The 27,945-nt window shown below is 41.1% G+C and overlaps 1 protein-coding gene across 19 annotated transcripts in view; it reads left to right on the top strand.

Annotated features, from left to right (window-relative positions):
- The window catches only part of Macf1 (microtubule actin crosslinking factor 1), a 336,209-nt gene that overhangs the window by 135,449 nt on the left and 172,815 nt on the right, over positions 1–27,945 (top strand). For 8 of the 19 annotated variants that reach the window (XM_076934251.1, XM_076934254.1, XM_076934256.1 and 5 more), the window contains 3 exons: positions 4,783–4,872; positions 9,033–9,110; positions 13,342–13,434. In XM_076934251.1, coding sequence (XP_076790366.1) covers positions 4,783–4,872; positions 9,033–9,110; positions 13,342–13,434 — 261 coding nt within the window. Of the gene's footprint in view, positions 1–4,782; positions 4,873–9,032; positions 9,111–13,341; positions 13,435–21,639; positions 22,836–27,945 lie in introns of those variants that run through there. The other 11 variants (XM_076934240.1, XM_076934245.1, XM_076934241.1 and 8 more) reach the window with 6 other exon arrangements.

The following is a 27,945-nucleotide window of genomic DNA, read 5'->3' on the forward strand; positions in this document are numbered from 1 at the left end:
TTTATTCAAGTGTGCAGTCTAGAGGCCACAGACCTTGGTGTTTTAGTAAGAATTGTAGTAATACCAGTGTACATTTCCAAATGCTCACTGCCATTCCCAGCCCTTCCCTTTCCTTCTTCTTTTCTTCCCTCTCCCTCCGATCCCCTCTTTTTTCCTTTGTGTTGTATGGATTTTGAGACAGAGTCTCACTCAAGCCCAGGTGGCCTCAAACTTACCTGCTTGCTATTTCAGTCTTTCAAGTGCTGAGACTCTGAGGTGTGTGACACCACATCCGACCTCCCTGTGGACCCATTTGAATATAGGGTAGCTAAGGAGTCTCAGCACTGCTTGAAATGCAGCTCCTGCTCAGGCTACCTGAGAAGAGGATTCGCTACGCTCCAAATGTCCTATGGAATTTTACACTCTTCCCTTCTTCCCATCTGACTTGGCCTTAACTATAGATTCCCCACTTCTATGCTTAAAGCTTGTCTGTTAAAAGTGGTAAAGCAACCTTTTGTGGATTTACATCACCGTCATCGAACCTCCATCAGTCAAAGTTGACTAGTATTATTATCATTTAGAGTCCTCAGTATTGGAGCAATTATTTTTTTTTTTTTTTTAAGATTAAAAAAAAAAAAAAATTCTCTTCTCCAGCCACCTGAGTAGCTGAGACTACAAGATACATTCCTCTGAGTCCAGAGACAGATCGGTCACTCTCCTTCTCACTTTCTTGGCTTTGGTGGGCATTCCTGGGCTACTTTATGCCTTCTATTGAGCACAAGTCTTTTTGAGTAAAAGTTAACTGTCATCTACTTTTTAGTATGTTAGACTTTGTCTTAAAGAGAAATGTACCTATTACTCACTATGGACTTCCCTCTTGCACTTTAGAAACCCACTAATTCAGAAATCCATCTAGGTTACCAGGTTGGCTCACTCATACTTCTCTTATATTTTTATGTAAGTGTAGGTTCCCTTGACCTTGTGTTTTTATTGTACTGGGAATTAAACCCCAGGACTTGCACACGATACACAGGCACTAAACACCACATCCTTTACCCATCTTTTCAGAAACAGACATGAGAATATTAAACACATTTTCCTGTTTTAAAACTTCTGTGATGGTAGTTGTTCTATAAGTTTTGAATGGAGGACGCTAAGCTCTTGTGCTTCCTTTTAATACATTATCTTAGGGGATCAAGTTTTTCACTATCAAAGAATGCCACATGAAAACTCTTGTTTGTTGTTGCTGTAGAGACCATAGAAACCTTTAAATAGAAAGAACACAGCTAAAAATAAGGGCTCTGTGGTCTGGACCCAGCTCTGACACTTTCCAACAGTGGTGCATGTCTGTAGCCCAGGTGCTTGGGAAGCAGGGGTAGAAAGATCATGTGGGTCAAGTATTCAAAGTGGCCTGGACAATGTAATAGGACCCATTTCAAAGACAAAACAAGCCCCAACGAAGAATCATATATATCAAGTTTAAGGTGTGAGAATTTTTTTTTTTTTTAATGGAAAGGCAATACCAGAAGAAGACATTGGATCCCTGGGAGCTGGAGCCTAGGTAGTTGCAAGCCATCTTACATTAAACTCAGGTCTTCTGGAAGAGCAGAGAGTATTCTTAAACTCTTAAAAAATACCAGAGAGTGAACCGAGGGGTTTGTTCATGTCAGACTAGCTCTTCACCACTGAGCTATGTCACCAGGCCCAGACATATTTTTTTTAACTTTCCATTTATTAATTTATGGTATGGTTTTAATTATATCCTTTCCTTGAAAATGTCTTCCCTCTGCCCACTTGTAGCTTGCATGTACTCACAAACAAGCAACTTATACTAATTTATACAGGCATAAAACAGTTTTTTAAAGGGTCAGCAAGATGAGTTAGTTAGTAAATGCACTTGCTGTGGTTGCCTGATGACCTGAGTTTAATTCTGGGATCTCACTGTGGACAGAGAAAACTGTCTCCTGAAGTTGTCCTGATCTCCATAGACATGAGCCATACTCAGACAGGGGCATGCACGCACGCACACGCACATGCACAACCAGAACACACATAAAATGGTGAGGATGATAATAACGAATCTCTTTATAAGAACAGCTGTGGGCGTCGCCCTCTCCGAGCCTTGCAGCACTTTGTGCTACAGCCCCTTCCTGGACTCCTTTCTTGTTTCATCTTTTCTCTGCTTCTCTTATTGCTTCTGCCTTTTCTTTGCTTTGCTCAGTTTCTCCCTGCCTGGCTTTTATTTTATTGATTGCTTTTCCATATGCTGCCTGCCAACTGGCTTCTCCCTGAGGCTCCACCTCAACACTGTTCTTTCCTACCCCTATCTTGGAAAGCCCAGTAGTTCCCATGTCTTTAATGCATGTGACTTCTCAGCTGACCCAGGTTGAGTGCTGATAGTTCCGCCTGCTTTAACAACATTTGGAGGTCTTTTCTCTGCATTTTAAACTTGCTATATTTAAATTTTAATTCCTCTAGAGCTTTTCCCTTCTAACTTTCATGATCTGTTCATTTGTTGGTAGTGAACTACAATTTTTCTACAACAAAATCTTGAAACATTGAGTCATTTGAGAGAAGAATGTTGAGCTGCTGGTTTGGTATGGCTCTGTAGACTCATGAGAGCCAAATGCTAAATTTTCAGTAATTTTGTAAGTTGATTGTGAAATATAATCATTATTAAAATTATGTTAAAAATTTATAATTAAAATTATATATAAAATAAAGGCCATACATACATGAAGTTTTTCACATATGGCACCTTGAAGTTGGTTTTGGTGGAAGTGTTTTTACCATGAAAATCAGCAGTGCTACTAAGTCTGAACCACATGTCTGGCTTGTTCATTGTCTAGAATGAAGACAGCGATGGAGAAAGTATTGTGTTGTACATAAATTTTAAAGTGTTTAGGTCTAGATCTAGTACAATATTCTATTACTTGAAAGTTATTCATAGTAAATCAGTTTCGAAAACTGTGATCTACTGTCACTTAAGCCCCCACCCCACCCCATTTTTTTTTTTTCTTGAAAGGTCTCACATAGCTCAGACTGGCCTCAGGCTCACTAAATAGTTGAGAATGACTTCAAGCTTTTACTTGTTTTTTTGTTGTTTGTTTGTTGATAACAGGGTTTTTGTACATAGCCCTGGTTGGCCTGGCTGGCCTCCAACTCAGAGATTTGCCTGACTCCGCCTCTTGAATGCTGGGATTAAAGGTGTGCACTACCTCTTGTGTGTTCTTCCCAAGTGCTAGGATTATAGGTATATGTCATTAGCCTTGGTTATGTGCTGCTAGGGATTGAACCCAGGGCTTTCTGCATGCTAGGCAAGCACTATATCAACTGAGCTAGATCACCAGTCCAGCCCCGCACCCCCACTCCCCACTCCTACTTCTCTCTGTCACACACACATATATACATATATGTAGCAGCTTCCATCCACCTTATTTTTAAGACAGGAGTTGTCACTAGGGTCTGAGATTTTCCAGTTATCTAAGTTGGTTGGTCAACAAGAATGTTTAATCTCTTGTACTGTGATTATAAGTGCTTGTCATTGTATCCAGCATTTTTTATGAGTGCCGGGGATCAAACTCACTTTTTCATACTTATAAGGTAAATGCATTGTAGACTGAGCTGTCTCTCTAACTTTAAGCTTACTTTTTATTTTGAGACAGGGTCTCACTCTAGCCCAGGATAGTGCAGCCTCCGCCTCGCAATGCTAGGGTTACAAGTATCTACCACCATGCTGAGCGTAAACTCCTTACTTCTGAAAATAGACTTTGTTTTGCTACCTAGAAAACTATTTATGTAGAAATTGTTTCTAACTATTTTTACAGTCTTCTTCTGGTGTCACTTAGTGAAATTGTTGCTAAACAGAAGACCCATGGTAGCTAAGCCCCAACAAGACTTGCCCTTCTCCACTCTTCTGTGAAGTGGGAATAGTAACTTAGCCAAACAGACCAGGCTGAAGTCAAGACTTCTTTGTGAGCTTTAGCAGTACTAAATCCTCATGTCCAAAATAGAAACGAGCAATTTTCATAGATATGAGTGATATGAGATAAAATATAAAGCATTTAGTACCTACCATGTTTGACGTCAACCACATTTGCCCAAGTGAGATTTGTATTTATTATAGTGTAATTATAGAATTTAATTTATTTCAATTAGTCCAGTTTAAAAATTAAAGATAACTCTCATTCATTAGAAATACATGGAAGAGAAGGGTCAAATTGAAGTGCTCTGAAATGTTGGCTGCCTTACCCTTGGATCTTTCTTAGTGCCCTGGAAGGATTTTCTGACACTGACTGGACTTTTCTGGCCATCCTAGCCCTCCACCAACCACATTTTACTCCATAGTCATCCTTGAAATAGTTTCAGGACAGATGAGTTCCCATTTCCTTTTTCAGACTTTCTAGAATATTGTCCAGTGTTGTTTAGTATATGATCAATCTGGCTTTAGCTTAGAAAGCGGCGCGCTAAAAACACTGTTATTCCATATGGATTTTACTCAAACTTGGAAATTCCTGAGTTTTATTATTGGTTTTTTTTTTTCTTTTTTTTTTTTTTTTTGGTTTTTCAAGACAGGGTTTCTCTGTGTAGCCCTGGCTGTCCTGGCACTCACTCTGTAGACCAGGCTGGCCTCGAACTTAGAAATCCACCTGCCTCTGCCCACAAGTGCTGGGATTAAAGGCGTGCGCCACCACCGCCCGGCTTATTATTGTTTCTTGATTCACATTTTTTAATTCATAGATTTATCTAGAACTATACATTCTCTGGAGGATGATCAAATGGCTTGTCATACTCTTCTTACAGGTTCGCAAGCACATCAATGATCTCTATGAAGACCTTCGGGATGGACACAACCTGATCTCCCTGTTAGAGGTCCTCTCGGGCATCAAACTGGTGAGCTTCTTTCTTCTAATGAGAGCCCTGAAAGCAATGCTGCCTGTAGCAGCAGCCTTTAGTGCTCGCTCCATTGGGTGGGAGGGAGAAGTAGAAGAGTTATTGATACACTTTATTTCTAACTCAGTCATATAGTTTACAGGTGACATCATCTCAATTTATGCATTATGTATTGTCATGTGAGGCCTCTGTACCCTGAGCCCTAAGGATTTAGCCTGAGACCTCACACCTGTTAGAAGGCACTGTCTAATTAAATTATGTCTCCAGCCTTAGGTCTCATGCCTTGATAAAATCAGAAATAGTTTTATTTTGTACTGTCTGACACCTTCTTAGTCATTCCTCATCTCTCTCTAGATACTAATCTTTCAGGAACATTATATTCATGTTTAAATGTTTTTTGAATAAATTTCATTTTTCTTCCTATAAGTTTTTCCTAGTTTGTATAGACTCCCCTTTTCTCTATTATGTTTTTGTCTTTTTCTTCTAATTTTCTGTGTTTAGCTAAGCAGTTGAAGTTCAAGAACCCAGGTATTTGGGGTTTCTCCTACTTTTCTCCATTATTTGTTGAGTCTAACAGATGTAGAAAAGTGGGCCTGAGCATGTCTTCATAAAGCAGTACTTATAGGCTCCTTAGATAATTAAATATGCTGCCTTGTCCGCATGCTCGTGGGAAACCCTTTCCTATAGAGAATCCTGGCTGAGCCTCCTGCCCTGTCAAAGAATAATAGCTCTTACACTTGCTTTGATAAAGGGATTAAAATAACATTCCTTTGGCCATTGTTTCAAATATCTTAGTGCAGTGGAAGCAAGTGTGCTTTGTGCTTCAGTGTCTTTCTCTCAGATGCTATAGGCAATGCAGTTTTCATCGAAAATGTCCACACTTGAGCATTGGAAACATCTGTGGGGGGAAAGAGATCTGAAGACGCACACAGTGCAAGCACTCTAAATCTCAGCCCACTCAATGCTTCTGGTGGATTCTTAGTCACGGTTTGTTGTGTTAAGAGAATAGTATTTGGCTCACTAGATTTTATTGTTTATGTGATGTTCAACTCCTAGGATTGGGGCTTGGCTTCCTGAGCTCTATGTTTTGGGTTTATTTTAAAAACAAAAAAACCCTTGGTAGTACAATTATTCATATGTATTGTTAGTGGTCAGAACTGCCCTAAGCTTTTGTTAGCATAGCGAGCATGTGTGATTCCTGTTTCTCAGATGGCCTTCATTTATTTTATTATTTTTTAAGATTATTTTTAAGATTTATTTATATATTTTATGAATGCTTTATGTGTGTGTGCACCAGCATGTCAGAAGAGAGCATCAGATCCTTAAAATGGTTGTAAGCCATCATATGGGTGCTGGGAATTGAACTCAGGACCTCTGGAAGATCAGCCAGTGCTCTAAACCATTGACTGTCCTTCATTTATTAATCTAGTTAGATAGCAGAATTCCATTCTTCTCTGCTGGACATTATTCTTCAGCACTCAGTCAGTATATCTCATACAGTTGGTAGGTGCATCAACAGTAGCTTTTATATTGTAAAGTCATTCTTTCTGATGATACTGAGTACCAAACAGGGCAAAAGCACTCCCATTTAACTTCTCTTCTTAACCTTTGAAGACATGTGGGTGTTTATGGAGATACTCATATCATCTTCTCACCAGAAAACATCTGATGTCTTTCAGAGTTGTTCTTGTCATCACTTCTAATCATAGCAGAATCACAACTATAGGGTGGGTGGACATGAAGAATTGAAGATGTGCTCAAAATAAGAGCATTCAGTGTCCTCTGCTCTGCTGTTGATCTGATTTTTTTCCTTTAAATCCTTGGGGGATTTTTTTCACTTTTAGATAAAAATTATTTATTCATTTCTCTTTTGTGTGCGTGTGTGTGTGTGTGTTTTCTGTTCCTCTATTGTATTTTCTTTGTTTGGTGACCAAAGGAGCCAGCAGGGCTGAAGACCCTTCGTCTCGTGAGCATGCCCTCCTGGCGCCATACAAACAGCGAGGATCAGGAGGAGGAAGATGATGATGATGTAGTAGGTCTTTTGGGGGTGCCAGCACCCCAGCTGGCACTTCAGGGCCATCAGAGAGGCCACACTTCCCAGGGTCTCCAAGTAGCTTGGTCACCATTTGCTTTCTCTTTCCACCAGGGAATATGGGTCCCAAAGAAAGTGGTTAAAATTAATTGTGTCTATTACTACTGTTAGATGATCCTGAAGCAGCAATTCTGCTTATCTGAGAATGGTTGGCACAAAAATAATCATAGTACATGGAAGTATCAAGTCCTTGTGACCTGGAGACCTATGGCTTTCTGCTGGCCTTGTTGTGTTGTCTGAATCTGACTGCTGAACTGTGGAAGGTTTAGCTGACAGCATGAAAATTAATTGCTCACAATTCCACAATATAGACTAATGATATTCTCTCCACTTCTAGCCTCTGGGTTCTCACCAAGCACGTGTCAATTGTTTTCAAAATTGAGTGTTGTTTGCAAACTCACCGCATGAGATACTCTGGCATTGGTCAGTAATCTCACTAGTTACTGTAAGGAACAGAGAATTAATTTGCATGTTTTTGGGCTATTAACTATTGGTGGAGGATACATTAGAACTAGAGATTAATGTTTGTAAGAGAAGACTTTTCTGCTGATAGATCCTAAATTAGAACTCATAGGCTTTCTCCAGAAAAGGGACAACACCCCAACCTTGCCCTCTTAAAGTTTTCTCTGCATTTCCCTTCCCATTGTCTTACAATTGCATTTAGAGTGCCATTCTCTAAGCTGTATTCTCCATTGATCTGAAGTAACTGAGAAAAGATTCTTGCTGAAAAAAATGTCCCTAAAGCTCACAGAAGAATTTATCTCGTTACACAGAGAGGCCTTGGTATCTCTGCAAAGTATCCCATTTGGAGAAATGTTGTTTAGAAATGCTGGAGTGAACCCAGAGGGGCACTCTCATCCCTCTCCATGTGTTGGGCTACTTTTTGGCTCTTATAGGATTTCCTTATTGCAGATCCTACCTTACATTTGTTCGACCTTTAATTAGCAGTGCCAATTTAACATTTACAAATGAATTGGGTGTAATCTGATGAGGGTGATATTTCAGTCTCAGCTTTAGAAAAATCAAGCAGTACTGCAGGAAATGTGAGATCAGATGCCTGTTCGTACAGCACTTGCTGTACAGTTGTATTTTACTCAACTCCCCATAGGCACGGCTGAGCCTTGGGCCGGCTGACAGTTACCAGATGGAGGTGGTTTGCTTTGCTTTGCTTTGCTTTGTAGTATGACCCAAGGATTAAATAGCAGAAACAGTTTTATTTGTGATTCTTAAATAGCTGTCACCATTATGATTTTATTGCTCTGAGAATTTCATTTGTGGTTCAGCAGCTTTCCTATGGTGACAGTCACTCCTTGAGAGATGGTTACTTCCTAGATTTTGTCATCCTTTTTGGAATTTTTTCACTTTTCTTGAGCACCTGCAACTCCATTCTGTATTTACATTTTCCTTCCTAGAGTTACTCTGGCCAGGTTTATGCTGAGGTTGGTTCTACACATTACTAATTATGCAGTTAGACTTTCTGCCTTTCCCCTGCAGTGTAGATAATTATGATTTTAAGAATCATAGAGCTAAAGCTAGGCAGTGGTGGCTCACGCCTTTAATCCCAGCACTTGGGAGGCAGAGGCAGGCGGATTTCTGAGTTCGAGGCCAGCCTGGTCTACGGAGTGAGTTCCAGGACAGCCTGGCTTACACAGAGAAACCTTGTCTTGAAAAAAACAAAAATAAAACAAACAACAACAACAAAAAAGAATCATAGAACTATACTCTGTGTTCCTGTTAACCTAACACCCCAAATCAACCTGAGCTACCCACAGAAGAGCCTGTGCAGAGGTGACTGATGCAACATTAGACTCAGAGAAGCTTGTGGGTTTGTGTGATGAAGAGTGGTATGCAGGCATTGTCAGCTCTGAGAGCCTGCTGGGCACATGCAGGCTCTGCTCTTCTGTGCACATGCAGGCTTGCTCTTCAAGGCGCTTCATTTAATGCTCCCATGCTTGGCTTCAGCCATGAGCAGTTCTGTGTACTCCTTCAGTCCTTGATGTCAAAGAGGAAAGGCTGTGTAGAGGTAGATTACCATAGCTAAAATTAACATCCTCTTTATTCCTTGCAGCCCAGAGAGAAGGGCAGGATGCGTTTTCACAGGCTGCAGAACGTGCAGATTGCGCTGGACTTCCTAAAGCAGCGGCAGGTAAGAACGTCTGATGGATTCTGGTTCTGACTCTTCGTCCTTACAAAGAACTTGTACTTTTTTTTTTGTTTTTTGTTTTTTGAGAGGATCAGTGTTCATGAATAACAATTAAACTAAAAGATAGATCCTGAGGGTTGTGGCAGGGCACAAAATGTGTAAGAAACCTGTGAAGAATATGGGAAAAAAATCACACCATATAACAAAATGTTGCACATTCATAAAATGGGACAAGGGAAGTCTGATATATTTCTCAGACATGTCACATCCGAGAGAAATGTCTAACTCATGCTATGATTACTTCCATGGTTCTGAGGATTGAACCCAAGGCCATATGCTCACTAGGCAAGGACTCTCACTTAGCCAACCCCTTTGTAGTGACTTAAGGGAATGATTATTTATGAATTTATTTATTCATTCTCTTTCTTCTCCTCCTCTTCTTAAAAGAAGATCTCACTATGTAGCTTTAGCTGGCCTGAAACTTATGTCGACCGGGCTAGTTTCAAGTGTTTGCATATGCCCCCGAGTGCTGAGACTAAAGATGTATGCCAATACACTAGCTCTATTAATAAGCCACACCAATTGCATGATTGGTTCATATCCCTTGGTCTATTTGAGGCAAGGTCTAGCCTTATAGTTCAGTCTGGTCTCAAACTCTAGGTGTTTCTGTCTCAGATTTCTAAGTACTGGGGTTATAGAAGTGCACTACCAAGTCTGGGCCAAGAGAATGTTTTTCAGAGAGTAGAAAAGTATTTGGAGTATAGTAGATCTAGACACCAAAGGGGAAAAAAAACCATTGTTTTCTTTCTATATAAGATAAACAGCAAGAGGTTTTCAGGCAAAGGAGAAGCCAATAAAAGGAAAAAGACTGAAAATTATCAGGAGTATTGAGTTCCCGAGCTGTGTGCAACGGTTGGGAGGCTGAGACAGGATAGTCAGTCATGAGGTTGAGCCTAGGCTAGACTACCTAACAAGACAAAACAAAAGAAGCAAGGACTGAAAACAAATGAACAAACAAAAACCACCCAAGTAAACCACAAAGAGCTAGAAGAGTCCTAAAAGATTCATTTTAGAAAACTCCATAGAGCCCCAAGAATCCATTGTCCCTAGTGATCTGAACAGAAGAGAAGTAGAATTAGGGCAGGCTATCTGAAGTGACCTGGTGCAGATTGTAAAGGTTAGAACAGAGCTAGGACTTGAACTCCAGTCTCCTGTCATGTGGATTAGTGCCCTTCTTCAGTTAGTGATGGTCTCTATACCTTCTGCTTTCTCAGGACTCCTAATCAGTGGGACCAACAACCAGGGACCAAGGGATATGAACCAATCATGCAATTGGTGTGGCTTATTAATCTAGAGAGAGGGTCTTACTGTGTAGCTCTAGCTGGCCTGCAACTCTCTAGGTAGACAGGGCCAACCTTGAGCTCGTGGATCTGCCTGCCTCTGCCTTTTGGATGCTGAGACTTTAAGCATGTACCACTAAGGTTGGCCAGTGAAAGGAAAAAGACCTGCCTCTTGATCTGAGTTACAGGGAAAAGGAGAGAAAGAGGGGTGAAGATGTTGCTGACTTGTGATAGGGAAGAAGGTAGATGAGGGGCTCGGAGGGCCCAGCTCCCCAGTGTAAACTGTGTGGAAATAATTTGATATAGCTTGGATTGCTCAGCAACACTAAGAGTCAACATGAGATTATATGGTATGTGTATATTTTAGTCTAATTAACTTGGGAAAATGTCCTTAGTGCTTCCACAATGATATATGAATGTAACATTTATTACTGTATTGCTAATCCCCCATTAGTCCCATTAACCTGTACTCAGGCTCCTTAAGGACAGGGAACATGTTCCTGACATTTTTAGCATCAGTACTCATCATATCAAGTGGTCTAATTGATGAAGATATATTTGTTTAAAGAATTTAATAATGAATGGCAAGAGAAATGGAGGCTCTTGGGATACTTGTGAGAATGTCTGTATGCCGAGTTAGGAAAACCTGAGAGGAGTCTAGTCAGACAAGAATTGATTAGCTAGAAGTGCAAATGGAGACAGAGATTGATTACTATAATAGAAGCTAAGTGTGGGCAAGTGATAACCATAATAGACTTAGAAGGACAGGGACCATTAGAACAGAGAGGCCTAAGCTATAGTTGTACAGGTTACCAAAGGATCTTCAGAATTGAGAAGTCAAGCAAGCTACAAATAGGGTGACACTTGAGTCATGGATACAAAGGCTAAGATTTTAAGAAGGATGGCAGACAATATGGTAGGAACAGATAGTTAAGGGTCAAGTGCTAAGGCCATTGAGAGAATTATTAGAAGGTAATCTGCCCAAGGCAGCTGCCATCTCAGGAAAAGGGGTGGGACTGTGGAATATGAACTCAACTGGTTCTGCCCTCATGGCAGCTCCAGGTCAGTGAGTAAGTGACTGGTGACTAGGGAATCGGAACTCCCAGACTGGAGGAAAGGCAGGCTCTCCCATTTCCACACCACCCCCAGAGATTAGAACCTAGATACAGAGAAGGGAAGAACTTTCCCAGCTGAGTTTTAGTGTAACCTTTGAGTGGAGGTAGCAGAGGTCCTTTAAGATAGTTCAATGGAAGAGACAGAGCATAGACCTCCCCTTCCAGCTTGTTGCAAGTAACAGAAACTCTGCCAGAGAATGACAGAAAAGACCAATGGACTGAATTAAATGGCTTGCTCAGCACACTCTGTCTTAAAAGCCTACAGTTTAATTAAGAATCCTCAGTTTGGAGAGATGGCTCAGTGGTTAAGAGCACTGACTGCTCTTCTAGAGGTGTAAGTTCAGTTCCCTGCAACCATATGGTGGCTCACAACCATCTGTAATGGAGTCTGATGCCCTCTTATGGTGTGTGTCTGAAGACAGCTACAGTGTACTCATAAAAGTAAATAAATCTTTTAAAAGAAAAAAAAGAATCATCAGTTTTAGATCTGAAAGATGGCTCAGTGGTTAAGAGTATGTGTTGCTCTTTCAGAGGATGTATGTTATGTTTCTAGCACCCACATGCTACCTTATAACTCCAGTTTCTAGAGGATATGATACCCCTCTTCTGGCCTCCATGGATAACGGACATACATGATATAGGCAAAACACTCATGAATGAATGAATGAATGAATGTTTGAACAAACAAACAAATAACACACACTTTTAATCCCAGCACTTCAGCATTTGGAAGGCAGAGGCAGGATCTTGCTCCAAGGCCAGCCTAGTCTACATTTTGACCAGGACAACTAGGGCTACACAGAGAAACCCTGTTTCAAAGAACCAGCAAAACAAAACCTCTCAGTTTCCTGCAAAATAGGACAGCTGATCATTGAAGAGGAGGGGGGGATTTATGGGTCTGTGCAGATTGTGTTTTTGGAATGGGATTTTACACTGTGGTCTTGGAATGGGCCTTAGGAGTAAAGCTGAGATGAGTGTTGTATCAAGAGAGATCTTTGACCGAGACAGAGAAATGGAGAGAGCAGCAGGGAGCGGTGATGGAGAAGGGGCATCTCTCTTAACCCTCCAAAGAACAGAGCAAGTCAGGGTTCTGACTAATGAAGCAACTTGCAATGCCGTAAGCTCACAAGGTTGCTTTGCTGATGAAAGTGCAAAATAGTTCATCTACACTGAAAATAATGTGACAGTTTATATGATACGCACTCGTGCACACACACACACACACACACACACACACACACACACACACAGAATTTACCCTAGAGAAATGAAAACATATGTCCATACAACAATCTGAACAAAAATGTTGGAGCTTTACTCAGAAATGCCCCAAACTGGATATAATCCATAAACTCTTCAGTGGATGAGTGGGTGAGCTCAGGGCAGGATATCTGTACAATAATATTCCTTGGCAATGAAAAGGAACAAGCCATTCATATAGCAGCTTGGATGGGAGTTTCAAGAACTTTATGCTCAGTAGATGGGGAAAAGCAATCTAGGACCAAAAGTTACATGCCATTTATATGATATTCTAGAAAAAGTGAAATGAGCTGGTTGTCAGGACCTTGGGGTGAGACGGGTTCAACTGTTTGAAAGTAGGCATCATGGGGCCTGTTTCAGAATAATGAGAGTTGTTTTATGTGGTACTGTAAAAGTATTAGAATTCATAGACTCTTAAGCCAAAAATTAGTTGAACTGTATTTAGTAGTGAAAATAAGTAAAAATCAGTCCAGAAGAGAAACTTCTTGGGCTCTGAGACCACCTTGCTTTCCTTTTCAGGTGAAACTAGTGAATATCCGCAATGATGACATCACAGATGGCAATCCCAAGCTAACCCTGGGCCTGATCTGGACCATTATCTTGCACTTCCAGGTACAGTCTGGGGTTCTTGTTGCTCAGTTTGTGCATGGCCTATCAGCCTGTGCTGCCTTCTCCAGGCAGAACTTGAGTTACTTCTCTGTGTTTGTCAGTTATCAACAATGGGTTGGAGTTGGAAAGAAAAAGTAAGATGTGTCTGGAGATAAAGTATTGTATCCTAAATCCCCATTGCATTATGAAAATGCAAGGAGATTTTCTCTTTTGAGGTTTCATCTTGTTCCTGGAAGTCTGGAATTAGAAGTCTGTTTTCTCTAGTGAAGTCAAACTTGTGCTTATTATCAGAGGTAGGGAGATACTGGGCCTGATCCGTTAGGGTGCATGAAGAGTCTAACCCAATCTGATAAGACTCTTCTCATCTGGTCTTTAAGTACTTTAATTCATGGCCCCTTAGTTGCTGTTTGTATGTGTGCTGGGAGCACAGCTTGTAGCAGCTTTCAGAGCCTGTGGTGTCCTGAAGTGTTTACATGGTCTTGAGCCTTCCTGGTACTGTTTGTCTGTTTAAATTGGCACAAATTCTTTTAAAGTCTGGACTGCTATTAGAAAAGAACAACTCTCTTTTGGTAAAAAGAATGTTCTTTTTAAGTTAGTTTTAGTCCAGCCTAACAAGCTGTTCTCAGGCTATCCAGTTGCTGCATGGAGGGTGACTGAGGGGAGCCTCCTCAGCAGGTGTGAAGAAGCACAGGAGGGAGGCTTGTGAGACATCCTAGTTGGAGAGATTGCACCACCTCCTGGTTGAAAACAGAGCACCAGGTATCTTAGAATCCTTAGACCCTGAGAACATTTTCAGCGATCACAGGCTTGTTTCTTGGAACTTTGGTTTAGAGCCAGTGCTGGCATTCTGCAGCATGAGTAAGGTTTGGAATGTGTGGAATTAGCTTGTATTTTTGTACGAATAGCTGGGAACCTGAGCTAAGTGACTATACCCTTCAGAGTATGAGCAAAAATTTTGTTGAGCCTTTTTACAGGACTGTAGTTATCTCCTGAGACCCTTATAAACAGAGGTAGTTTTGAGGGTATGAGAAGGTTGTTGCTGTTTCATTTTGATGTGATCACCTAATAGTATACTCACAGGTATAAGGTAATACTTGCTATGTCTCTGTTTAGCTTGACAGCAACTAAATCTCCTTTAAAGGCGGGAAACTTAGAAGCCAAAGAGTAAAAATCCGTGCCTCTCAGTTAAAGACGTGGCAATAGAGGAGATGGGCATAATGGAGTGGTTGCTTTCCTGAGCAGCCCCACTAGGAAGCTTTCTTTTCCCCTGTTTCCAAATGTTCTGTGCTGAGGGCGTGGTTGTCTGGCAAGTTGCTTGGGGTGCAGGCAGGAGATGCCATACCTAAGACTGCAAACATACCTTCTTTAATTTTAAAGTTGTATTTATTTTATGTATATGGGTGTTTTGTCTGCATATATATCTGTACATGCCCACCCAGAAGAGAGTGTTGGATTCCCTGGGACCAGAGTTACAGATGGTTGTGAGCCATGGTGCGGGTGCTGGGAATTAAACCTGGCTCTACAAGTGCAGTCAGCTCTCTCAACAGCTGAGCAATCTTTTCAGCTTTACAAACAATTTTTTTGTTATGAAAAATGCATGTTTATGGAAGTAAAAAAATATAGTAAAGAATTACTATATATCCAACATCTAGTTTAAGAATTAACTCATAATAATCATAATTTCATTTATAGCATAATTCACTCCTCAGCTCAGACCTTGTATAATTTTGTCTGTAAATATTTTGGTGTATATTTCTGAAAGATTGGGTCCTTTTAAGAAAGCCACAATAAGTTCATGTTGTAAATTTTAATATTTCATAAAACCATCACATGTCTGATCAATGTTATGATGTGCCCAGTGCTTGTTAAAAATAAGTTTTATTTGGCTTAGAATCCAAAATAGGTATACATATATGTTGTATCAAATCTGTCTTTTCCCCTGTACAATTGTTGAAGAATTCAGGACATTTATCTTATAAAGTTTATTAAGATGCTGATAGTATCCCTTGGGGCTCTTCTAACAATGTCTTGTGTTCCTGTATTGCCTGTAAACTGCTAGCTTCACTTGGGGATTTAAACTTGAGGGCCAGTGACATCAGCTTTAGAACATTCTTACACTTCCCTCTTTCTCTCCCTTTGTCCCCTCTCCTCTCTCTGTCCCTTCTCCTTTCTCTCTTTCCCCTCTTTGCCTCTCTACTGAGACAGAGTCTCTCTTTGTAGCTTTGCCTGCTTGTCCTGGAGCTCTCTATGCAGACCAGGCTGGTCTTGATCTCACAGAGATCTCCCTGCTTCTTCCTCCTGAGTGCTAAAATTAAAGGAGTGCACCACTATGCCCAGCAATAGTGATTTAATTAGTCCCCTCTCCACACACATACATGTTATATGTTGTATGTAATATACATACATAAAAACAGTTACCACAAGTATGTGCCTAAACACTAGGATTCTTTGATTTAACAGGGTGTTTAGTGGCAGCTGTGTTGCAGCATGGATTAGCTTCACTGTTACTTAGTATTTTTAGGGCAAACTGTAGATGCCATCCGTTTTCTTCATAAGTAGATGGGCGTTTGGGTTCCCCGCACTTTGGGTGTGGGACTATAATAAATAACGATGTGATTTAATTTTTTTACTTTTAAGTGCATGTATGTGCATCCACACTCAGGCTGCAGTGTGCATATGGAGGTCTGACCGCTTTCCGGAGACAATTCTCTCCTGTCCTGTGGTCTCCAGGTCCTGGCCTGGCAGTACTCACCTTTAACCACTGAGTAGCCTCACACTGTGGAGATAATGCTTTCATCTCTTTTTAAAAACAAAACAAAACAAAACAAAAAAACTTTATTGACGTTTTTATACAATGTATTTTGATTGTATTATTTTTCCTCCCCCAACTTCTTCCAGATTCCCCTCACTTCCCTGTCCATGAAACTTCATGTTCTTCTCTCTCAGTGGAAAGAACATACAAGCAAAACAAATGAAAAAGACACAATAAAACCTCAATACACATAACAAACCTGGATTCCATTTGTGCTGGCCAGCTGCTCCTGAGCAGCAGGGAAGTGTGGTTGTTGTACACGCCCCCAAAACAGATCTTCCCCCTCTCTCGAAGGCAGAGTTGCAGATCGCTTCTTGGTTAAGGGTGGAACTTTGTGTTTGCTTCCTCTTCTCCGTGCTAGGGTTCTGTCTGGCTTGAGCTTTGAAGATCTATTTATCTTGTCTATATACTCAATAGATGTCCTCATCAAGGTTACAACATGTACATACATATTGTTTTTTTTTTTAAAGATTTATTTTTATTATTTACATGAGTACAAGGTAGCTGTCTTCAGACACACCAGAAGAGGGCATCAGATCCAATTACAGATGGTTGTGAGCCAACATGTGGTTGTTGGGAATTGAACTCAGGGCCTTTGGAAGAGTAATCATTGCTCTTAACTGCTGAGCCATCTCTCCAGCTCCCTTCTTCTTCTTCTTCTTTTTTTTTTTTTCTTTTTTTCTTTTTTTCCCTCATGAGACGCGGGCAGAGTCACACAGGGAAAGTGGGATTTGAACTGGGAGAGAGAGAGCAAAGGGTACAGGTTCGCCTTCTGCAGGCTGGCGCCTAAGCCGCTGTGCCACCACTGGCTTGCTTACATATTGTAATATATTGTAACTGTACATAATTACGTAGTTGTATCCATATAAATACACAAAGTAGAGCTGTTAGATATTAGCAGATCAGCAAAATAGTCATTCTAGCCAGTCTTTTCAATTGGTGTTGATGAACTAGAACACTGATGTTTGTGTACATGTAGATGATAGATGGTGGTTTTAATCTCAAGAAATATTTTGTTGAATATATTTTGATTTATATATATTTAATCTGGTTGGCTCCAGATGAAAACTTTACTAGTACTGATGAGATTGGTAGTACCAATATCTTAATAGAGAGACTATGGTTTCTAATATTTTAAGATATATGTTAAATGGTTGGAGTTTTAACATGTTTTTAGTTATAAAAATTCCAACGACTCCGAGGCATATCCAGTCCTTATGTGTATAGTCACATTACAATGACACAGAAGTTAATATTTTTCTCTTATTCTTCTGAGGCATTTTCTTCTTTTTCTTTAAGGAAGCAGAGCATTTCAGGCACGTTTGTGCATTAACAGCAGATTTGGGATCATAAGAGTATGTGCTAGCATCCGTATGTTTTATATCTCCACTGTGCCCATCCCAGCCTTGTTCATGTAAGGCCCGAGCTCTGCTGCTCAGCTAAATGTCCAGCCCTAAGGTTTGTGGGGTTTGTCAGTGATGCCGAAGAGTGGCTTGGCTTCTTCATCTTGGCATGCATAGAGTGTGATGTGAGTGGTACATCTCACAGCTGTGCCACACTTTGACTTGTGTGAATAAGTGCCATTGTTGCAGTGAACATCTGCGTGTATGCCACCATTGAAGAAAGGGGTTTGGGGTTAGAATTTCTCCTGGCCTGGAATTCTAGGCTGGATAAGTCAGAGGACAAGTTTATGGAGTTGCTTCTCTCCTATCCCCTTTATGTGGGAAGGGTTACAGTGATTGCACTTGGGCTGATAGCTAACCCAGAACATCTCTGAAACTATCTCACCAGCCCTCCTTCCCTTTTCTTGCCCAAAGCTTGTTTACAAATTGCTCTGGAAACTCCAGTATGACTTATGATACTTGTCAGGTATTATTATTTTTGGCATGTATGTTTGTTTGTTTGCACTTGATCCCTGCACTAAGAGTAAGCTTAGCAAAGCCAAGGCCTTGTTGCCTTCACTGTCTTTGCTTGTCGTAAAATGAGCAGTCAACAAATATTCATTAAGTGGACGGATATTCCATGAATTTGGTCATCTAAAAGCTGTGACAGTGGATTGAAGATAAATGGGCGATGATGGCTTACTTTATTATTATTATTTAGCATTGTCCGAGTGAAGAAACTGAACCAGAGCAATCAACTGGACTCTTTGGGCCACATGTCTTTATAGCAATAACAGAATGTCTTTTCTCTAGGTTTGGCTTAAGCCCATTTTGAGGTGTTGAGGACTTTTAGTTTGTGTGCCCACACCTCCATCCCAGAGCAGGTCTCTTGTGGCCCAGGCTATCCTTGAACTTGTGATCCTCCTGCCTCCACCTCACTACCATGCCAGTTGGTTCCTTTTTCTTCTCCTCTTCTTCTTCTTCTTCTTCCTCCTTGTGCTTCATGGTACTTAGTACTTGGGGTGTGATTAAGTACCATTCATGTTCACAGAGTGAACAAGTGACTGAAATTTAACCTTTGTTTTCTCTTGAGGAAAACTGTGGGTAATAAACGGTTAACTACCAAAAAAAAAAAAAAAATCAGGAAAAGACTTGAATAAGTAGATCCCAAAAGTTTGCTTTTTGAGAAGGCATAGCCATATGTTCATAGGCTATACTATGTGACGGTCCGTGCACAGACAGGTTAGTCCTGTGGTCAGTTAACTCAGCAAAGTAGTGGAAGCATCCCCATCTAAGAAGAAAATCTTGGAGTTTACTTTCCTCAGAATACAGCCAAGAAAAAGAAGGTGTACTGGGATCCCTGTGGGAGCTAGGGATGGATCCTAATGTTTAGCTCCAGGCATAAATTGGAATAAAAGAGATTTACTATAGGTTAGGCACTGAGTCAAGTGCTTTACAGACATTATATCATTAGCCTTGTCTTTCAACCCCATTATGTGGGTGGTAGTGTCCATATCTTATAGGTAAGAAATCTGAATCACTTAGTAAATTAGTTAAGCCACTTAGCAATTTGAACCTAGTTCCACCCTATTGAAATTTCTGTTCATGTCTTGACCAATTTTTCTCTGTAGTAGGAAATGATGCAAGTGACATATAGACATTTTGAAAAGAATAGACTCATAGAAATAAACATGCTTAGTTCTATAAGGTTCTTAGCGAGACCCCTCAGCAGTAATAGTTATACTATTAGTAGTTGGCTCTCTTGTCCCAGGTTGCTGTGTTTTGTGGATTTTTAAAAATTTTTATTTTATTTTATGTATGCAAGTACACTGCCACTCTCTTCAGACACAGAAGATGGCATTGGATCCAATTACAAATGGTTGTGAGCCACCATGTGGCTGGGAATTGAACTCAGGACCTCTGGAAGAACAGTCAGTGCTCTTAACCGCTGAGTCATCTCTCCAGTCCTGGGGAATTTTTCTTTTTAATCTTATATTTCATTAATGAAAGTCAAACTTGTACCTTCCTGCATGAAGCTTAAGAGTTTCCTTATTTCTGTTTTCTTCATTGGATTTGTGAAAGTTTGGTGCTTGCATGAACAACTTGGTGGTAATGTCATGAGTTTTTCTGGTGAGCTGAATCTGAGTTCCCATGCTCTGATTTGCTGTGTTTTGTGATGTCCATAAGATGGCACTGCAGTTTTGCTGTTGCTTTAGCAACAGACTTAGGGGAGAAGCACCTGATGTAGTTGTAGATAGATGGGGCTACACAGGAGCTGGGGCTTTAGGGTTTCTAGTAGCTTTCCCTCCGGGAAGTCTCATTTACGTCTTAGGAAAGGTGATTGGGCTGTGCTGGTATACAGTTTTTGAGCTTACATAGAGCTGGCATGACAGAGTTCCTTGAGCCCAGGGGTTCAAAGCTAGCCAGGACAACTTAGCAAAATCCCATTATATTCATGCCCATACACATATATACAGTATATATGTGGCTTAGTGGTAGTACAGATGCCTCTAGCATGTACAAGGCCCTCTATTTGATTCCTGGCACTGCAGGAACATGAAAGATAAACTGCAACAACAGAGAAGAGAAGAAACATGTGTACCTCTTTTCTTCCATTCCATTCAGAGAGCCTTTAGATTGTAGTGTGTTCTCATTTGTTAGGCAGTATGCTAGAAAGGGTGAGGGAATCCTGCTGCTAGTACAGGGTGTGGTCTATGAGTCTCACTTAAAATATAATTCAGACTTCTTGCTGTCAGTTTGAGTGAAAATCACCTGGGTTTTAGCTCAGCCGCTGCCCTCCCCCACTCAGCAGCAAGTGTTATTTCTTTGTTGCTTCGCTGCAAAGTCTAGTTGCTAGTTTAGAACTGTGGGAATGTCTTCTTCTTTTATGGCAGCAGAGAGCAGATTTTCCTCCCTCTAGTAATTAATGGAGCTGAAATGAAAAGTCTCTCTTATTCTACAGGTATTTTTGAGACAGGCTAGCTTCGGACTTGTTTCGAAATTCTTCCTTCTTAGCCTCCCAGTAGCTGAGATTACACACATCAACCATTTGCCTGATTAAAATGAAGCCTAAATGGAGTGGGCTCCCCCACCCCAGTTATTTAAACTTGGGCAAGTTAATCAGCTTTCTTAAATCTGAGTTTGACTGCTGTTGAGAATGTAACATATATATTCATTCCTGTTTTGTGTGTGTGTATGTATACATATATATATTATATATATATATCTTCACATAGTACTTGGTACATAGCAAAAATATGATAGGTAACTGTGGCAAAGGCAGTATTGATGATTACTATTGAATATTTATGTCAAATGTTGTTGCCTGACTTTTATATTGTATTGACAAGTGATCTTCTGTCCATGAGCTTAACATACTATACTCAAAACCAATTTTCAGGTTTTTTGTCAGTGTGTTACTGGCCATCAGAATTAGCAGATGTTTTCTTTGGAGGTGGCCATATATGCCACAGGAGGCTATTTTGTTCATGCCCCTATTCCTTTTCTTAATGGAAGGAGTGGGCTCTAGTCTCTCTTAGGTTAAAATTTGATTATGTATATCTTGTTTCCTATTTTCCTTTGAGCATCTTGGAGCAATGATTAAAACATATTTCATTTCGTAGGTCGGGAGCCATCATTGCGGCTTCTCTGGTCCTGTCTACCTGGCCCTCCCCTTCCCCTGCTAGTTAGCACCAGCTGAGCTGTTCCCCCACCCCCTCTTTGATATTGTTCTCCTCCTCTCTCCACTGTACCTCTCTTCCTTTCCCCTCCCCTTTCCATTTACTCTTACGGTCTCCCTTCCTCCTCCCTCTCCCTGGTTTCTAGCTCCTTTTTGCGTTCTGTTTGTGTTACCGAGGGCAGTGCTCCAATTACCTCATATTTGGAGAGAGGAAGCAGCAGCCAATCCGGTTTCTGTCTGCTTTTAGGTCAAGTGATTTCTGAACTGCAGTGAGATGCTTTGAAATTTGTCTTGTTGCAGCTCTGAGCCTGTAAGATGGCTGTCTGAATCGAGCGGCTGGAAGAGACAGAGAGAGGCGGGGAGGGAGAAAGGATTGGAGGGATTGCAGGCGTAGTGCATGCTTTTTGTTTTTTGGGGGTTTTTTTGTTTTGTTTTGTTTTTTTGAATGTGCATCGAGTCCGATGAAGCCGACATTGGAATTTCTCTGGAATCTGAGGACTGATTTAACTGCTTTATTTTCTGAGATTGAGAGAGGAAAGAAATGGGAAATTCACTGGGCTGTGTAAAGGAGCCGAAAGAGTCTATAGCTGTTCCTGAGAAGGCTCCCATATCTCCTAAGAAGAGGGTTCGGTTCAAAAGGAAGTGGAGAGGGAAGAAAACCCTTACTCCAGAAGCATCTCACAGGAAGGAAGCTTTGGAAGGCACTGGAGCCATTGAAGAGACTGAAACCCTAACCAAGTTAACTGCGAGTCTCCCAAAGGAGCACGGAGTGGGAGGGGCAGAGCACCCCCCATCAGACATTTTGCTGCCTGGAGACTCTGCTCCCAACTCAGGGGTGGGCGATCAAGGGATGATTGTGCAGGTAAAGGAGAGATTCCAAGCAGAGATCCAGACTGCTCACCTTTTGTTGGAGAATGAGTCATCAGTTGTTGGAGGGGCCTGGGATTCCCTGGGAGAGGGTATGACAGTCATTGCTCACCTGCTTGATAACCCAGCAGAAAGGAACTGTGAGAAGTCTGTGAGCCAACTGGTGGAATTTCCGAGGACAGCATCCTGCAGCAGCAGGGCAGTGCTGCTGCCTTTGCAGGGAGAGACTGCAGTGGAGCAGGGAGGCACTCTGCTCCGATTTCGGAGCAGCACTTTGCCTGGGACAGATTACCCCTCTGACGCGGGAGATCAAGACCAACCTTCAGAGGGCTGGAGTGTGGGGGGTAGAACCAAGAGTGCTCCAAGTGCCCCTCCCACAGGTTCTTGGATTGCTAAATGTTCTGTTGCTTCATCAATACCAAAACAGTCAGGAGACCCTATTCACCTAGAGCCTACCCATGTGGGTCTCGTGTCCTGCAAGGGTCACATAATGCCTGCTTCTCAGAGTGATTTATCTGTCAGTGGTATCACTGTGAGCATTTTGCCATCCTCCTCTGGCTATGGCAGTGATGGGTTGCGCCTACATGGGATCCAGCCTGAAGATACAGAACCTGAAAAGACCTCCACACCCTTCTCAGAAGAGGATGGTACCCTCTCTTTGGAGGCAAGCCATACTGATCGTGGGGTCTGGAGGAGGTGGGTGGTGTATTTGGGGTAATCAAACTGTCTTTTTGATTTCTGGATCTCAGGCATATTGAAGTGGAGTGCAGTAAGCAGTAAGGATCTTGGAGTATTTCAAACTTACCCCTATACGGGGAGTGTGAGTTACTGATGGCTAAGGGTTGGCAAGCATAATCTATTTCAAGTCTGTCCCTTGAGACTTAAAACCACATCTTGTTGGCTCTGGGGGAAATCTCAGGTTTTGAGTATCCATGTAGCATAATTGCTGAAGCTATCTGGTAGGATTATCTTTCAAGGTGCAGTGCTGGGTCTTCCTCATACTCAGTCAGGGCTGTTCGTTTGTCTCCTTCAAGAAGTTGTGATGCAGCACAAAGGGTAAATTTCTAACATTAACACGGGGGCGTGAGGGATCTTGAAGGCTTGGGGATCATGGCAGTTGTCTACAGGGTGCTTGCTCTTTTCTCTGGAGAATGGTGTTCTTAGCAGAGCTGATGCAATCGTTCCCTGTGAGGATGCATCTAATGACAGCACTCACTGAGTGTTTGTATTTTGAAGGAGAGGGCTCTTCCTCTTGGCTTCTAATGCTAAGATTAAAGGAGATCAGGGGATGTGGAGGAGGGGGCGATGGGAGAGGAGGAGGGGAGAGAGAGGGGGAGAATGAGTAGATGAGATGGGGCAGTTTGAAAGTTCAAAACTACAAAGTTTATCTAGTGATCGAACTTGTTTAGGGTTTAACATGTTTTGTCAGGCAAAAGTAACTGCTATGAATATTTCTAGGATTCAAAACTGAGAATCCAGAAATCTGGACATCAAACTAAAGTCACAGGAAGATACTGGGTAACACACTATGTAGCTGTAGGTCGTTCACAGTTGAACTTTTATTGGCGTATTGGCCTCTTCTGCATATGAAATACAAACTTTAGAGATGCAAAACATTTGGATTTTTTTGTTTGTTTGTTTGTTTGTTTGTTTGTTTGGTTGGTTGGCTGGCTAAGCTGTGGACAAATGATAACTAATTACAAAGCTGCCCTGATATATAAAGGTAACCTATAAAGGTAATCTACCTGTTTGACACCAGCACAATGAGGCTAAGGATAAACTCAAAATTTAAGGTGACCTTTGTTTGCATTTCTACTTTGGTGATAAATTCACTCTCTGATAGGCCCATCTCAGTACCATTTGTTACTACAATTTAGAGACACCGTTGAAAATCTCTCTTGGGCTGGATGTGTAGCTCAGCTGTGAGAATGCCTGCCTAGCATACACAAAGCTCTAGGTTAGTCCTTACCACCACTAAACTGGGCTTGGTGGGACATGCCTGTAATCACATCATTCATGCAATGCATATGGAAGGTTCAGAAGTTCAAGGTTCTTCTTTTCTACATAGTGAGTTATGGGTTAAAGGCTAGTCTTAAGATATGTGAGAGCTTGTCTTATGGAGGAAAAAAAAAAAAACAAAAGGACTGGCAAGATGGTTTAGTAGGTAAAAGTACTTGCTGCTTACTGATTTGAATCTGACCCCAGAACTGATGTAAAGGTAGAAGACTGACTCTACAAAGTTGTATTCTGACTTCCCCACAGGCTCTGTGACATGTGTGCCCACACACAGTAATAAGCTAACTTAAAAAACATAAATAAAGTCAGAGGCTTTGCTGGCCTGGAATAAAATAAGAGTGTGCATTGTGGAAGGAAGGAAGGCAGGGGAGCTGCAGGTGCCAGTATTTGGGACTTATTGGGTAAGAGAATGTCAGAGGCAATATTGATTAATTGATTGATTGATTGATTGATTGATTGAATGGCTTAGATGTTGAATAGTTGAAGTCTAGTGCTGAGGTAGTTTATAGTTTAAACAAATACCATTAAAGTTAATATTGTGGAGTCATAACATTATATAAGATTCATATAAGATGGTTATAATCAAAGTGAGAACTTCCTCCCTACCTCCACCCCACCCCCATTTTTGGTTTTTCGAGACAGGGTTTCTCTGTATATCCCTGGCTATCCTGGATCTTGCTTTGTAGACCAGGCTGGCTTCTAGCTCACAGAGGTCTACCTGACTTTGCCTCCCCAGTGCTGGAATTATAGGTGTGAGGCACCATGCACATACTAAGTGTAAGATTTTCAGAAAGGATGAAGTGAAAATGTTTTGGAACTCGTGGTGCATACAGTCCTAGATACCGAGCCATGCGTAGAAATGACACATTTCCATTGACTGTCTTCTGGGAGGTAAGGTTCTTTGCAATTTTCTGAGAAATCTTAAAAGATTGATGGGAGAATCTTTTGAGCAGTGAGTGATCTGTAGCTTGGTATTATTAATAGTAGGGTTTTTTTGCTGTTTGGTCTGTGAGTCAAGGTGGTATGTGATGTTTTCTGAGCAGCCATCCATTACTTTTACCTCTTGGCCAAGTTCAGTCAGACTACTCTGGAAGAGCCAAATATAGCAAACTAAATGATTGAGTCTCTGTGTAGACATCTGACATGCTTCTGAGGCTTTGTGTTCATACTGGGGCTATGGACCAACATATATTTCCTAAGAAATAATTTCTTAGATTATATGTGAAATTTCTTCAGAATGGAAATTCTTAAAGCCACAGGGCATGAAACCTTCATAGTCTCTGTGTGATATGTGTCTTCAGGGCGCTTTTCCCTTACTTGCCAACTAGTCACAGCAGCAGCCTGGAAGGGAGGGAGCAACATGTTCTGACCCGTAGGCATTTGTAGATGTGAGTGGGACTCCTAGCAAGCATCTGCTTAGAGTGCGAGCTCCCTCTGTAGAGAGTGGGAGTGTGAGGAGCAGCTGTGGCCGGCTTGTTGTTTGCTTTTACTGTGTTTTGTTTCTAATGTGTTAGAGTAGTAATACATCTCAGAGAATAATGTGAGTTAGCGTGGCATCTGTCCTAGCAAAACTTGTTCTGTCTCCTGCTGACTGGCTCAGGGTGTGCTCCTGTGGCTTTGGCGACACAACCGTACCTAAGAGAATTTGCTGCTTCTCATACATGGTAGCTGATGCCTATTCCTACCAGATGCATATTTTAGATAATAGATGGTAACTGTGGCCTGATTTCTTGGCCAGTGGTACAGTTGAAATTTCCTTTGTCAAGAAATAGTTAATGTAGAAGCAGGATGATAAAGGGCAGCTGACAGGCATGGTTTTCAGAGTGCTAAGTAGACGGCTTTACAGCTCAGTGGAACAGGCTCATGGTGGTGTGCTTTGATGCCAGACAAAGGCCTTTTTGGCCCCTTCCTTTCTCAAGACTCTGCTCTTTTCTGCCATCAATACCTAGAATATTTGATTTCATTTAAACAAGGAAGTTGTTGAAACCCCTTTCATCTTCCCATCTTGGCTCCTACCACCAATCTCCTGCCCATACAGTTAGTAAGGAAGCGAACTTCATTCAGTGTCCTTCCTCAAACCTTCGAGCCCCTTAAGCTCCAAGTTTCAGGAGAGTAGTTATATAAGGCTGGGGCCAGAATGAGGGCAGCTGGTATACTGGTTTTTGAGCCTAATTAGCTTTTTCAGTTTATAGTTATTTTTTTCCTCATTTCTCAGCTTTGATGATAGGGAATTGCTTAACTTACATTTGTTTTGTATTGTAAGAAAAAAGCAAAACTAAACATGATATTACTGGAAGAATGTAGAAGAGAGTTTTGATTAGGACTTTGATTTTTAGAAAAGACTTTGTTTCTTTTTAAATATGTACTTAATTAGAAGCTGGGCATGGTGGCTCAGACCTATCCAGCACTTGGGGGATAAAGACAGGAGCAGCAGGACTTTGTGGTTCTCAACTACATTGCGAATTCCATCCCTGCCAGGGCTATGTGAGACCCCATCTCAGAAAAACAGATCGAACAAAAACTGTATGTAATTAAAAACATTACTGTAAGAGTTAATTATTTTAGGTCAACTATGCAACTTAGTACAACTGTGTTAAGGTTACTGAAATGAGACAGTTACTGAAATGTTTATGAAGAAGATAATATTTGTGGGTGTTTTTTTTTAATATATAGTAATAGGGGAGGAGTGAAATAAAGTTGGAGTGTAGATAAAGCGAGGTAGCTTTGAGTTGATAGTAGTGGGTGCTGGGTACATAACGGCTTTTACTGTTAGCTCTTGGTATGTTTTTGAATTTTTACATTTCAAATGGTAGATTAAGAAAAATGAGTTATAAAAATAGTGATAAGATTATTATATAATACATATACATATAATCTAGATATGTATAGCTGACGGGTTATGAGTAGAACACATCGGCTGGATTTGAATCCTGTTCTGTCGCTTACAGTATACCAGTATACCTTGTACATTTGTATATTGTGGATAATAATAGCATGTACTTGATAGGGCTACTGTAATTGTTAAATAAGTTGAAAGGGAATACAATACATGGTAACAATATTGTTTAAACAACTTTACAAATGCCATGAAAGGACAATTCTTTTAGAAATAGAGAAACTCTCAGGAACAAGCATTCACATGCATGTGTATACACACACACACAAGACCTACAGATGCCACATACACATGAGAAGACTCTCACTGCTGGTGAGAACAAGATGCCATTTTATACTATTTATGGCAGAAAAGCCTGGAAAATGCCCATTGCAGGAGGATTTGGTCTCAGGGGCAAATATAAATTGGTACTGTGCTCTAGAATAAAAATGCCCACACCCTATGACCTTGGCCTTTCATTCTGCTTACCTTCCTTATGGGATTCGGAATTAGAACTTCTGACTTCTCATGCTGGTATAAATGCCTTTCTCTTTATTCCCTAGATACACAGCAGCTAGTAGATCACCCTGGCTGGATATCTCTAATGAGCTATGCACTGACCCTTATCTATCTCTTGAATGAAAGTTTTCAAGGTGTGATGCCTGCTGTTGAGTGGTTTGAGGTCAGCTGGAAATGTAAGGACACCGTAATCCGCTCTGTATTCGCTCAGAGCATTGAGTCATTTCATTCCTTGAGGCTTATAGAGTTGCAGGTCTAGCTCTTCAGCCTAGCATTCCAATGCCTCCATAGTCTAATTTCTCTCCAACCTTTGCTCCTTTTCTATTCTATCTCAACTTTCCCAGCAATCCCTTATTTACCCCCA

This window comes from Arvicanthis niloticus, chromosome 5 (genome assembly GCF_011762505.2).
Source record: "Arvicanthis niloticus isolate mArvNil1 chromosome 5, mArvNil1.pat.X, whole genome shotgun sequence".
Classification (NCBI taxonomy): Eukaryota; Metazoa; Chordata; class Mammalia; order Rodentia; family Muridae; genus Arvicanthis; species Arvicanthis niloticus.